General features: G+C 38.2%; 1 protein-coding gene across 1 annotated transcript in view; it reads right to left on the reverse strand.

Moving 5' to 3' along the window:
* Positions 1-12,924, reverse strand: part of cadm3 (cell adhesion molecule 3) — a 157,508-nt gene that overhangs the window by 89,774 nt on the left and 54,810 nt on the right. The window contains exon 3 of the mRNA XM_037682406.1: positions 2,900-3,049. Within this exon, the coding sequence (XP_037538334.1) occupies positions 2,900-3,049 (150 nt within the window). The remainder of the gene's footprint in view (positions 1-2,899; positions 3,050-12,924) is intronic.

Here is a 12,924-nt window from a genome sequence, read left to right on the forward strand (position 1 = left end):
TTTGGATGAAATGAAATGAATAAATAAAACATACATACATACATGATGGGTTAAATGCAGAGAACCATTTTCATGGGAACATACAATGATGACAACACATTGCACTTATACTTGTTTGTCTGTAATGTTTATGTAGAAAACTATTTTCAAATAAAAAAACACTGAAACGTCTCATTTCAATTTAAAACGCTCATAAATCATTAACGACTTCATTCATCCGTTTTCAGCTTTTTCTCCTGGTTTCTATAAGGAGAAAACACCGAGACATGTTTAAAACAATCTTTTTCTTGTTTTGTGTGACAATAATTGTTTTTTATTACAACTTGCAGAGATGAAATTTGCTGTTTTGTAATAGTTTTTTCTTTCTCACACGGACCAGCATTTGTTCAACCGTTAGTCGTTTAGAAACCCGACATGCAGCAAAACATTTAGTTACAACACAGACAGCCTCGCCTAGTTTTGGGGTTCATCAGCAGGCCTTACCTGAGCCACACATGAGCAGCAGGAGCAGTGAGGTAATCCTCAGGATGGTCGCTGATTGGTTCAACATGGATCCTTCCAATCAAAACCTTTCTTTATTAAAAATAGAGTGTTTGCTCCCAAAACAAGACAAACTGAAAAATCTGTGTCTTGGTACCAGATGGACACCTGCTGTTTCCTATCCTCCTCTGCTCGGGACACTGTCTGTGTCAGAGGTTATATAGAAGCACAGGGGCAGATGAAATGAGAGGAAATGAGAGGGGTGGGTGGGGAGACAGAGAGCCACTTGTCACCCTCCACCCTTCCTTACAGCTTCTGTTGGTCATTCATGGAGAAAAACCAGAGACGATGATTGAAAGATGTCCATCTCCTGCTTCTGGTACCCTGAAGTTCTGTTTTTCTTTCTCAGAAATGGTTCAGATTTTACATCTTTATTTGTGTCAACTCCTTTTCTTCGCTTGTGTCTTCACCCCCTGCTTCCGTTTATCCACAACCGTCCAAGGCTGTTGGGTGAAAGGAAGGAAGGTTTCCAGGATCAAAGAGATGACGACAACTATACAGTTTTTATCTTAAATTTTGTTCCTTGATTCCTTTCCTGGTGGTGGCATTAGAGAAGTGAACCTGTGATCGGTAGGGTCGCTGGTTCAAATCTCCTGCTGTCCATAATTTCAAAGTGTGGGTGGAGAAGATGAAGCACTCAAATCTGCCTCCACCCTCATTTGCCCCACTCTAGACCCTTGAGCAAGACCCTTATACAAACTCCACCCAGAAAAGTCCTTGGCCAAGATTTAATCTGGCGACATTCTCACTGAAGCAACAGCTCTACCAGCTGAGACACTTTGCTGTCACATTCGCAACTATTTGGGTCAAATCTTTTAAATAATGTTTTGCATAATCCCATGCAATTTACGAGATCTCAAGCAATCTGTTTGCACTCAGAGTATGTGTTTGTAATGGCTGTTGACTACCAAAGTTTAGCTCAATATTCACAAAAATGGCTGAGTTATATTAATTTTTGAGCGGTTTCTGGGCTCAGTTGCTGTGGGAACCATCCTGAACTGGATGGACTCTAAACTTTAATTAGCTGTATTGTCACAGTTTCAAAGGTAGAACCCAGGAATGCAGACTAAAAGAAAGGGTTTGAGTGGAATAAAACCTAAATTTAATTCATAAACAAAACAACAGGCCAACGTGGAAACAGCTACTTACAAAATTCAATTCAGTTTATTTATACAGCACCAAGTCACAACAGAAGTCGTCTCAGGGCACTGAACAGAAACATTCATATATAAAAATAATAATTTAACATTATTTATCTGAGGAGCAGCTTTGAGTTTAACTCCATCACAGAACTCTCATCTTGAGCAAGCATGAAGGCGACAGTGGAAAGGAAAAACTCCCTCATGAGGAAGAAACCTTTAGCAGAACCAGACTCAGGACAAGCGGCCATCTGCTTCGACCAGCTGGGTTTGGTAGGAATAGATACACAATGGCAGGTCAAGAATCACATGTTAAGATAGAAATAGTGTCAAATGAAAACTATTCAATTTTAGCAATTCATTTTAAGAAATTAAGTCAGTTTTTCCTCCAGTAGTTTAAGCCTATAACAGCATAACAAGCCAACCCTAACTATAGGATTTATCAAAAAGGAAAGTCTTAAAACTGGACAATGTGTCAGCCTCACGGACAGAAACTGGACGTTGGTTCCACAAGAGAGGAGCCTGACAACTGGAAGATCTTCCTCCCATTCTGCTTTTGGAAACTCTAGGAACCACAAGTAAACCTGCAGTCTGAGAGTGAAGTGCTGTGTTAGGAAAATATGGAACAATAAGATCTGTAATAAAAGATGGAGCTAGGTTTACAAAACAAAAGTTACAAAATGTTGCATACCCTGAATGTTTTGGCATTATAACATACACACAGGTGTAAATGGCTACTGAAGTTATCCATCCTCACCTGTTTGCTTGCTTGTACAGACAAACATCTCAAAAAACTACAAACATTCTGTATTCGAAATCCCTCAGCGACAGCAGGCATTGGCACTTTGGTTAACTTTGTAGTTTTCTAACATACCATTGAGTTAAAATTGAGAATGGTATTTTACAAGGTGATGTATGTCAGTATTATAATTTAGAATGAATTGACAGTAATTGGGTTTAGGTTTCAGAATTGAATTAATGTGTTGGACTTGTTCTTTCTTGACGCCTTGCGATAACTTTTGTTGTGAAATGGCAAAATATAAAAAAAAGTTACTGAAATTAATTGAATCCAGCCTCGCCCATCCTTCAACAAATGCATGTGAGTGTAGTTTAGGAAACATTAATGCATCCATCAAAACACATTTATCAAAATAAATCTACACTCCCTGAAACCTTTTTGCAAGAAACCGATAGCAGCCATTCCTGTTTCTGCTTCTCACCTCTCTTCTCTCCAAAGTACAGAGTCTGTTGTGCAGTGTTGGACCACTGCAGGGAGGAGTTGTCGCTCTCCGCCACCCGGCAGGTCAGTGTCACTGTGTCCCCAACAGACACCGTTTCATCTGAGGTCACCGGCTGCAATGGGTCGTCGTCTAGGAAACGGTGGCGGAGAAAAAAGATAGATGTTAAAAGATGCTAGAGAAGCACTGCGCACATATGAAAGCACAAGCACAAACAGTATCACAAACAACAGCAGAGAAATCAGATAAAACCACACAAAACTACATTACCCGTCTCCCACCCTTGCATTCTCTCCATCTCCCCCCGCCCATTTCTTTCTCTGCTTGTCAGATTATCTATACATCTCTATCTGTCTTTCTGAGAGCACAGACGCCATGTGCACACACACACCGACATCTTGTCAGAGGCACAAAAAAAGCTGACAAATGGTTATCTGGTTGTATGTCTGTGAGGCCAATGTAAGAGCAATGAGTCAGAAGCATCCCTGGCATCCAGGGACTGCACAACCTGAGGGACCGGCAAAGATGAAGAGACCACGGCAGACTGTGGCTCTCCATAGGTCAAAGCAACAAGAGCGCTAACTCATGCCTCTAAGAGTTTTGTAACCATTTCCTCTTGTATTTATCGCTTGCTGCCAAAAAATGATTGAATGTGTGTCAGTGTTTGTTTGTATCGTTAGCAAAATATCTCATGAATCACTGGATGAATTTTAATTAGCCTCCCAGAAAGTAATCACTTGATGCACACGCCTCTAACTTTGTCAGTTTTACAGATATAAAGCGCAAATTTGGAGCGTCAGTAAATAATAATAATAATATTCACAGCAAATAATAAAGCACTAACGGATGGAGTGAAAACTGTTTTCAAAATTTAGTTAGTCAATTTTTCGTGTTAGCAAAATGTGTCATGAACCGCCGGATGGATTTTAATAAAACTTTCAGAAAACAATGATTGATGTACATCTACAACTATTTACATTTTAGAGTTAAAAGAACCGAATCACCAACTGACCTCTGGAAATACAAAACAGGCCGCAACTCATCCGATTTTATAGATTTTGAATAAAAATGTGGTGAAGTTATAGTTGAAAATCATCCCCATCACCTACTGCGAGCAGTACCGTATTTTTCAGACTAAAAGTTGCACTTAAAATCCTTTAATTTTCTCAAAAATCAACATTGAGCTTTATAATCCAGTGTGCCTTATGTATTAATTCTGGTTGTGCCCTTGAACCGATTTTATGTGGTACACGGTGCTGAAAAATCTGTCAAAATGTTTTTTTTTAATGCTTAATGCGCCTTATAATCCGGTGCACCTTATAGTCTGAAAAATACGGTACACATTGATCAGGAAAGCCAGTTTCACATATATTGTACTGAAACATAATGAACAGTAGCTGAGAATCCACGTCAACACAGAGCGCAATCCAATGTGCTCCATCTTTGCTAAAACTTTGGTATTAACTTTAAAGTCAGCACTATATAGGCAAATCATCTCAAACCGCTGGATGAAATTTGATGAAATGTTTGTACGTCTACAGCTGATTGACATTAAGACAGTCAATCAATTTATGACGGCTGCTACAGCTGATCTACCTTCGTCAACATGGAAATTACCATAATTTACTCAAAATTACAGATACCGTATTTTTCGGCATATAAGGCGCACTTAAAATTCTTCAATTTTCTCAAAAATCAACAGTGAGCCTTATAATCCGGTGCACCTTATGTATTAATTCTGGTTGTGCTTACTGACCTCGAACTCATTTTATGTGATTATTGTGAATGAGCTGAATAAAGTTTGACTTATCTGTTTTGTTTCGCTTAATGCGCCTTATAATCGGGTGCGCCTTATAGTCCAAAAAATACAGTAATCAAGTGAAGCTTATATGGTATTAGCCAAGAGTCATTCTCAGCATTAACACGTGTAGTTGTGGCAGATATGAGTGAAAACTCTGGAGTGAAAGGCAGCGGATGGTATGCGTTACAAGGCCTTTAACGTTGTTGATTTTTAGCATCATGCATATGTATTGACTGCAGAACAAGCTCAGACGGGATGAGCATTATGGAAATGGGAAAAAAAAAAGGGAATACAAATGACCCGTCATAAAGCAAGGACTCTGAAGGCAGTGACTGAAACTAGAAAACCACTGATGAGTGAACCGACTGGGTGTGTATTCAAATTGGCTGAAATTATGGTATTTAACAGTGCTCCCTTGATAAGGGGTGATAGCGCAGGCTAATTCTACATCGCATTCAGGGAAGGCGGTAAATGATTCTGTGAATCAGAGCAAGAGCTGTTCGTAAAATACGCAGTCCCTCGTTACGGTGAGTAATGACGAACACGAGCGCCGCTGTGCTTTTTGCCATGTTCAGTTATTGAGGCCTTGAGTGCGCTGCTCACTTCACAACGCGCCGGTGCTCGTTCAACCTCATCTCAAAAGCAAAATAAAAATACAGCATAACTTAAAAAAAAAAAAAAAAAGGTCAAGCCAACTGAGGGAGCATCTCAGAAGAGGATTTGCCTCAAGCGGTCCTCTCACCCCTAAAATACAGCGTGTATAAATAGTTTAATTGGAACCAAATTGTCAAGAAGGAGACAGGTCTATATACAGCGTGGGGTGTTATCACATCCAGGCACCGGTGCTTGAATTGAATTTTTTTTTATTTCTCTAAAGGAAAAACATCTGCTTAAATTTGCTTCAGCAGAACTCCCGTCAAGACATGAAAGCGGGCGCATGAAGGGAGGATGCAGAAGAAGAGGTGAGAAGACGAACTGCATGTAGCATCAAAAACGCACATTTGCAGAACATGAGCTGAGAGCAGCCCGCAGGAACTACGGACATCTTTTAAAGATGGAAGACGAGCTCAGCATCAGAACACATCAATTATTAGAAAAGGAAAGAAAAAAAAAAAAAACCTAAAGCTTTGCCTCTGGGCTGTGAGGATTGAAAGCGATAACTGCTCTTAAGGTACGGCTGCTGCCTGCCAGCATCAAAAGACGCTCTGACTCCACCGGCCCTGCGTGTCAGGAAGTCTCTGCTTCGCCCTCGTTGGAGTCTGAATGCAGCTCTGACCTTGTGGTAGGTTTATCTAAGCACCATGGAGGCTAAGGGTTGTATTTGCGGTCAAGTGCACCGCGGATTAGTCGTCTCCTTTAATAGCATCTTGAGCTAATTCTTGTGGCTGATCACATGAGCTTCTCTACTTGGCAGGAACACTTTGAGCAAATTGGCTGTCCCAGGGCATCATCAAGCCAACCACAAGGAGCTCTCAGAAGTTACCCAAACTTCTGCAGGGTCTGTAGTTGCAACTGAGCGCTAGCACACAGAGAACCTTCTGAAACATGATCAGTGGTCAGTTAGTGGCTTTTATGAAGGGATTTTTGAATGAACACCTTTGAAGAATTGTTGAGAGTGTTCTTTCAGTCTGGCTTTTTTTTTTGCCAACTCAGCTGTGCAGAAAGTCAACGCTGTGCAAGTTTGATTAACTTGCACTTTCATTTAATCAAATTTGAAATAAAGCAAAAATCACAGCTTGCTTTTCACTGGTCACAATCACATTACAGATCATAAAATATATTGGAAGCCATGTAGTTTATGTAAAATATATATATTTTAATGTCTTAATTCAGCCTTTTGTAGAGTTAAAGAACTGGATGTGAAGCGTTTGCATGTGTTGTACAGATCCTTTGTAATGCCAAATATATTGGGTGGAAAGTTGGGAAAATGCAAAAAAAAAAAACAAATCTGAACCAGTTGTTAAACTTTAAAAAGGCTCTTATAGAATTATTTATAAAGCCTCTTATAAATAACAAATAAATAATTTCTTGACTTGCACCAGATCTTACAAATTTACATTGTGTTTTAAAATAATGTTAATTTATTTTTCATGTCACAAACTATAGCCTACCTACATCTATCTATGCAGCATTTTTTTTTTAATTAACAGAAGATTTTTTTGAAGGTTTATATGAAAAAGATGTCCAGTTAATTAACTTAACTTTGACTTAACCCATATCAAGATGTTGCCACAGCCAGATGACCTTGGTAAACACCAAAATGGCCATAACTCAACCAGTTTTGTAGATACTGAGCTTCAGATTTGGTGTGACAGTATCCAAACATCAGCAACAATACCTAATTAAGGTGCAACACACTGCACAAAATCTTTGCTTAAACCTTTGATACGAGCTGTTTGAATTAACCTGTTTGTCTGTTAGCTGGACAAATTTTCAGTAACAATTAACTGTACTTCCACAACTGTATAACTACCGCAGTTAATTAAACTTAGCCAACAACAAATGGCTATACTTCAGTGAGTTTTATAGATTATGAGCTACTATTTGGTTTGGTAGAATCTAACAGTCTTTCACCGCACAGTCTGAGAACACTCATATCACACACGATAACTCAAAATTGCACAAGATTGCAAATGTTATCTTCAACTTTTAGCACAAACGGCTAACTGCATTGTTCTCAACAAAAGTGGTTTTAGTTTAAAACTTTGGCATGAAACAGGTATGGCTACAGGTGTGCAGTGGAGAGCATCCTGTGCTCCAGCATCAACGTGTGGCATGGAGGCTGCACAGCTGCAGAAAGAAAAGCTTTGCAGAGAGTGGTGAAGGCTGCACAGAAGATGTTGGAGTCAGTCTCCCCACCATCACAGACATCTACACCTCCAGATGCAGGAAGAGGACCACCTGCATCATGAAGGACCCCGCTCACCCAGCACACATGCTTTTTGCTCCGCTCCCCTCAGGAAGGAGGTTAAGGAGCATTAAGTGTAGAACCACTAGACTGAGGAACAGCTTCTACCCTGAAGCCGTTAGACTCCTGAATCCCTAACCAGAATAACTGTGTTTTTTTTACCCACTCTATTAAATAAAAAATTTAATTAAATAAAAAAAGAAAAATCACTGTAATGCCACTATAATTGGTGATATGTGACTTATCTGTGCTGCTGATTATCCATGCTGCTGATCTCATGCTGCTGTTTATCTCATGCTGCTGTATTCATTCATACCTATCTGCTTACCAAAGACTCATGTTGGGGCTGCTGTTGATACACTGTATTATTTTACATGATAAGTTTTCAGCGTATATTTTAGATCTTTTAGCGTACCGTTTGGCGTTTGCTTAGCGTATATCTCAGTGTTTACCTTAGATCCTTATTTTACTGTTTCTTTTTATACTTGAAATTTTGCTGTTTTGGAGTTTAACTTGGACCCTGTGCACATAATTTTGTTCCAAAGTTGACTTGAAGTTGAACTTGAAAGATGGAGGACGATATGTGTTCCTTCAAGGAATGTTAGCCTCTATTTTAATTTACTGTGACCTCGCCAGTAAAATATAACAATGTCAAATATTACTCACGGTATGCGCTCATTTTGAATGGGATTCTCTATTTGAAACGATGCGCCATTTGTTTTAAACTAAATGTATTTATTTGACTTAAAAACTTGTTTTTTAATGTAAATTGTTGTAAAGGCAAAGACAAAGCGTATCCCAATGAAAAGGTTTTACATTTCTTTTTGTGTCAGTTTGAAACTAAAAACTTTGAATAAATGTCAACAGTTTTGCAAATAAGCAGGATTTTAGGCAGTGCTCTTTTAAAAGGCTGTCTCGGTGTTAAGAAGTTAAAAGTCAGAGAAATGAGAATCTAAAAACAGTATTTGTGGTCCTTGAGTTATTCTGCAGCCTCTCTGAGCAAAATGTTCTGGTTTTAACCACTGAAGACACACTCAGGGCCCACACATCAAACTCTGAATTATAGTTTGTCAAACTTTATGTCACAATGCATTCTGATAAGTAATCTTACTGTCATACAACTTTAAATAATTATTAAATAACCTCATCCTAAATCTTAAAGTCTAATAATGCATTTAAAAATGGAGTCTTTTATGAGTATGGCAACTGTTTTCTGAGCTCCATCTGTCAAAATGTAATCAAAGATAAATTTGGATTAATTAAGTTTGAGCACTTTGAGGGTGAACTGTCACTTTAAGACAATTTATCAAACTTTAAACAATGATGTATAGATATTATATGATGAGATGGGCGGGGCTGCAGTAACTGCGTGAGAGCAGAAGTTATTAAAAAGTGGTTTGCACGTTTTGAAGCGGTGCACCAAACCAATCCAAACTGGGCTACACAAGTCTTAGAGTGGGTCACCACTGGAATATGACAGAGGAAGCCTTGTGTACAAGTACAGAAGTTCTTTTTCTTATCTGCAAAGCTCTTTAACAGCCAAGTTAAAGAAGTGAAAGGAAGTTCAGCCAGAGTGTAAATGGTTAAGCCAGGCTAAATACTCGAGCTGCAAAAAATGAAAGGCGTGAACTATCTATCCTCTGCAGACGTTCAGTTAAAGACTGTGGCTTCTTTCTTCTCTCCTCACATCCCACTTCTTCATCTCCAGCCGAAGCTGTAAGCCGGAGAAAGACACGGGTATTTAAAGCAACACAATTTACACTCTCCCCAGTCAGTAACAAGGTGAGAGAACGCAGAGGTAAAAGGCTGACTGGGATATCAAATCAAAGTTGGGAGGGGGGGGGGGGGGGCAGAGAGAGGAAGATGGATGGATACAGATATGCAGAGGAGGCTCGGTGGCAAAACGAGGTGGGAAACTGGGAGGGAGAGGGAGCCGGCGAGAAGGTTGTGAGAAGCGTTACGAGCTCGGGGGCTCACCTGTAATTAAAAACAGGCAGAAAAACACTAACAGGAAAAAAATATATATATATTTCAGAAAGTTGTATGGAAGAATCTCAATCAGTGTAATGATATATTACTTACAGAGCTGAAACGATGACCTCATCGCTCTCTGAGCCCACTGCATTTCCATTCACTTTATAAAATATTACCTTTTTTCATTTAAATTATTCTAGTTATATTTATTTAGACAGGTTAATCCCGAGGCTCAATGGGATTAAAGTCTGTCTAAATAAAGGTTGGATGAATGAATGAATATGAGCTATGCACCTTGATTTTAGAAACAAAAGCTCTAAAAGTTTTGAACGTTTGAAACGTGTATTAAGGTTCAAGTTTCTTTATTATCGTTCACATCACATGTGATACATGAGGTGGAATGAAATTGTGTACTCAAGGTCCCAGTTACGCCCCAAAAATTCAGTGGCTTTGAATGTTATCAGCCCGTTAAATGGACGTTATTAGTTTATCTAAAAAAGTTAAATCTGGTCCTCTGGACGGGTTCAAAAAACAAAAAGAAGAAGACTAAAGACGTCTTTCGGATGAAAGGCGAAACTTTTCTACAATTTTTTTTGTTTTGTTTTTTGAACCCGTCCAGAGGACCATATTTAACTTTTTTTTAGATTTTCTACCTGGATTATTGAGCATGCATCAGGATAGGCTGTTATTAGTTGTTATCATCCCCATAGGTTGCGTTCAGACTGTCCCTCCTGCCTCCTAGTAAGTTTTAAGGTACTTTCTTATCACTGTTCATATGCAGCTTCGCCCGCATCCAGTGGTGCAGTCTACGTGACACTCTGGCATACGAGTATACCCACTAGAAAAGCGTATGAATTTCAGTATACCTAATTAAAAGTGCCCAATGATACACAACATATCATTAGGCACGTGTCACTGATACGTTAAACGTTAGTTAAACGCTTCCGTAACGATCTATCGGTATGCAGCGCTTGTTTATTACATCCGCTTATCCGGCAAGTTATTGTATGATTCTGTACTTACTATTTAATAATTGAACATGTTTTGCTTTGATACTGTTTTTTATAAATTCTGTAACATGTTTTTTAATACAAAGCCAACTGTTGTGCAAAGTTTGTTGTTCATTTATTCAAATATAAGCACCAGAGAAATGTGGAAATGTTCAATATGCTTAAAAATCAAAATAAATTGACGATTACATCGTACTAACTGGTGTACTTTGGTTTCTGATGCACAGTATAACCACTACAGAAATGTAGACTACACCACTGCCCGCATCTAAAACCGGAAGTTTTTTTTAGCTTTATTTAACCCTTTTCCTAAACCTAACCTTACACCTGACCCAGAGCGCTGACCCTAAATTTAACCCCCTGACCCTTGAGCCTTAACCTAACCCCCTGACCTTATTATCAGCGATAAGAACGCACCTTTAAACATACTAGGAGGTACAGGAGGGACAGTCTGAATGCAACATCTGCAAATGATAACAACTAATAACGACCATTTAATGCTGATAACATTCGAGGCGGGTACAAAAATAGCAAAACTATAAAGTATAAAAAGAAACTATACAAGGATCTAAGATATATGCTAAACACTAATAATGTAAAATAATGTGGTATATTAATTTAGAAGAATACTATGTAATATCTTGAGTACCAAAATGTGTTACACTTATAAAGGTTATAACAAAATAATTAATAGTGAATAATTTGTTAATTTGGTTATAACAAAATTATATTTGTAAGACATGTGTTTTATCACATTAAATCCTCATAAAACATGAATATGTTTGTGTTAACTTGTGTTGTGTTCACGGAGAATATTTGTGAAATGATTTGGGCCACGTGTTTTTATTTTATTTTTAATTAATTTAGTTTGATATTTAGAGACAAGTGCTGACAAACAGAATAACATTTTGGATGAATTTATTTTATTTTTTTCTTTAAACTGTAACTTTTTCAAATCAGTTATAAGAGAGGAGAAATCTTTAACTGAAAGTGAAAGAAAAACTGTAAAATCCTTGTTTTGAGAAAGCTTAAGCAAAGTCTCCAACCAGCGGCAGCTGCCATGTAAAAAAAAGAACATTTCTTGCCACCCTAGTTGCAGGTTAGTTAAAATAATTGTGTACATTTTGTACAAAGCTGAAAGTCTTCACATCTTCACCAAACTTCAGTCACTATCCTAACTCACCAGTTGAGACACATCCCTCTTGAATTTCAAAAGATGAAGTTGTGAGAAAAAAAACAGTAATTTATTCAAATGAAACGTGATCAGCAGCTTGTGTAATAAATGGACATTTATCTTAATTTAACTGGCAATTAGTAATTAAGTTTCTTTCAGCTGCTGCCTTCTTCAGGGGTCAGCACAGTGAGTGAACGTGCATGAAAGAATTGCTAATTGTTTTATGCAGGATGCCCTTCCTGACGCAACCTGGGATTGAACCTGCAACCTCAGGATTGCAGGACCGTGGCACTCACCACCAAGCTACCACAGCCCCATACAACTCAAATAACTTACCAGTATGATACAGTATAATGTCATAAAACTTACTTTAAATGTAAAGCAATAGTGCTGTATTATTTATTCTATTAAGAGTGACAAATAAAATACTTTTCTTTGTAAAAGCCTTGTGTGAAGGCGTCTCGTTTGTTTCTCTTTAGAGCAGCGTTCTGTATGAAAGGAACTTTTAAAGCAGTTTTTACCTGCACAACGATCGTCGGAGTACACTAAAAGAAAGATGACTCTTGAAGCCATTCCTTTGAAAACACCCAATTTAACCACAGTTCCTCATATTGTCTCAGTGCAGGAAGGTCAACGGTCCTTTCCTTTGAGATAGTACAGGGAGCAAATTAAAGACTCACTTATCAGACTTGGCACTTCATAACTGGGGCAACTGTGCCAAAAGTTCCAGCTGAATAAAAAGAAAAAAGAAAAAACAAGACTTTCTTTAAAATAGGAGCTGTTTTAACATTTATATCAATATATCAGCTGATTGTGTATGTGTATGTGTATGTGTGTGTGTGTGTCCTCCCCAACACACACACACACACACACACACACACACACACACACACACAAGAAGAACAAGTTAATCAAGGTTCACCAACTTGCAACAGATAAATAACCTTTATTTATCCCGGGGGTGCGGGTTTCGAGTCATCCAGTAACATGTTTTAATTATACAGAAAAAAAAAATAAATAATCAAAAAGAAGCAGAATACACAATTTTGTAAAAATACAATCTGCACATGGTGGTAGGGATTACTACATTCATGATTAACCTATGTATGTATATGTATATATATATATATATATATATAT

Source organism: Nematolebias whitei, chromosome 9 (assembly GCF_014905685.2).
Source record: "Nematolebias whitei isolate Nwh7 chromosome 9, NemWhi1, whole genome shotgun sequence".
NCBI lineage: Eukaryota > Metazoa > Chordata > Actinopteri > Cyprinodontiformes > Rivulidae > Nematolebias > Nematolebias whitei.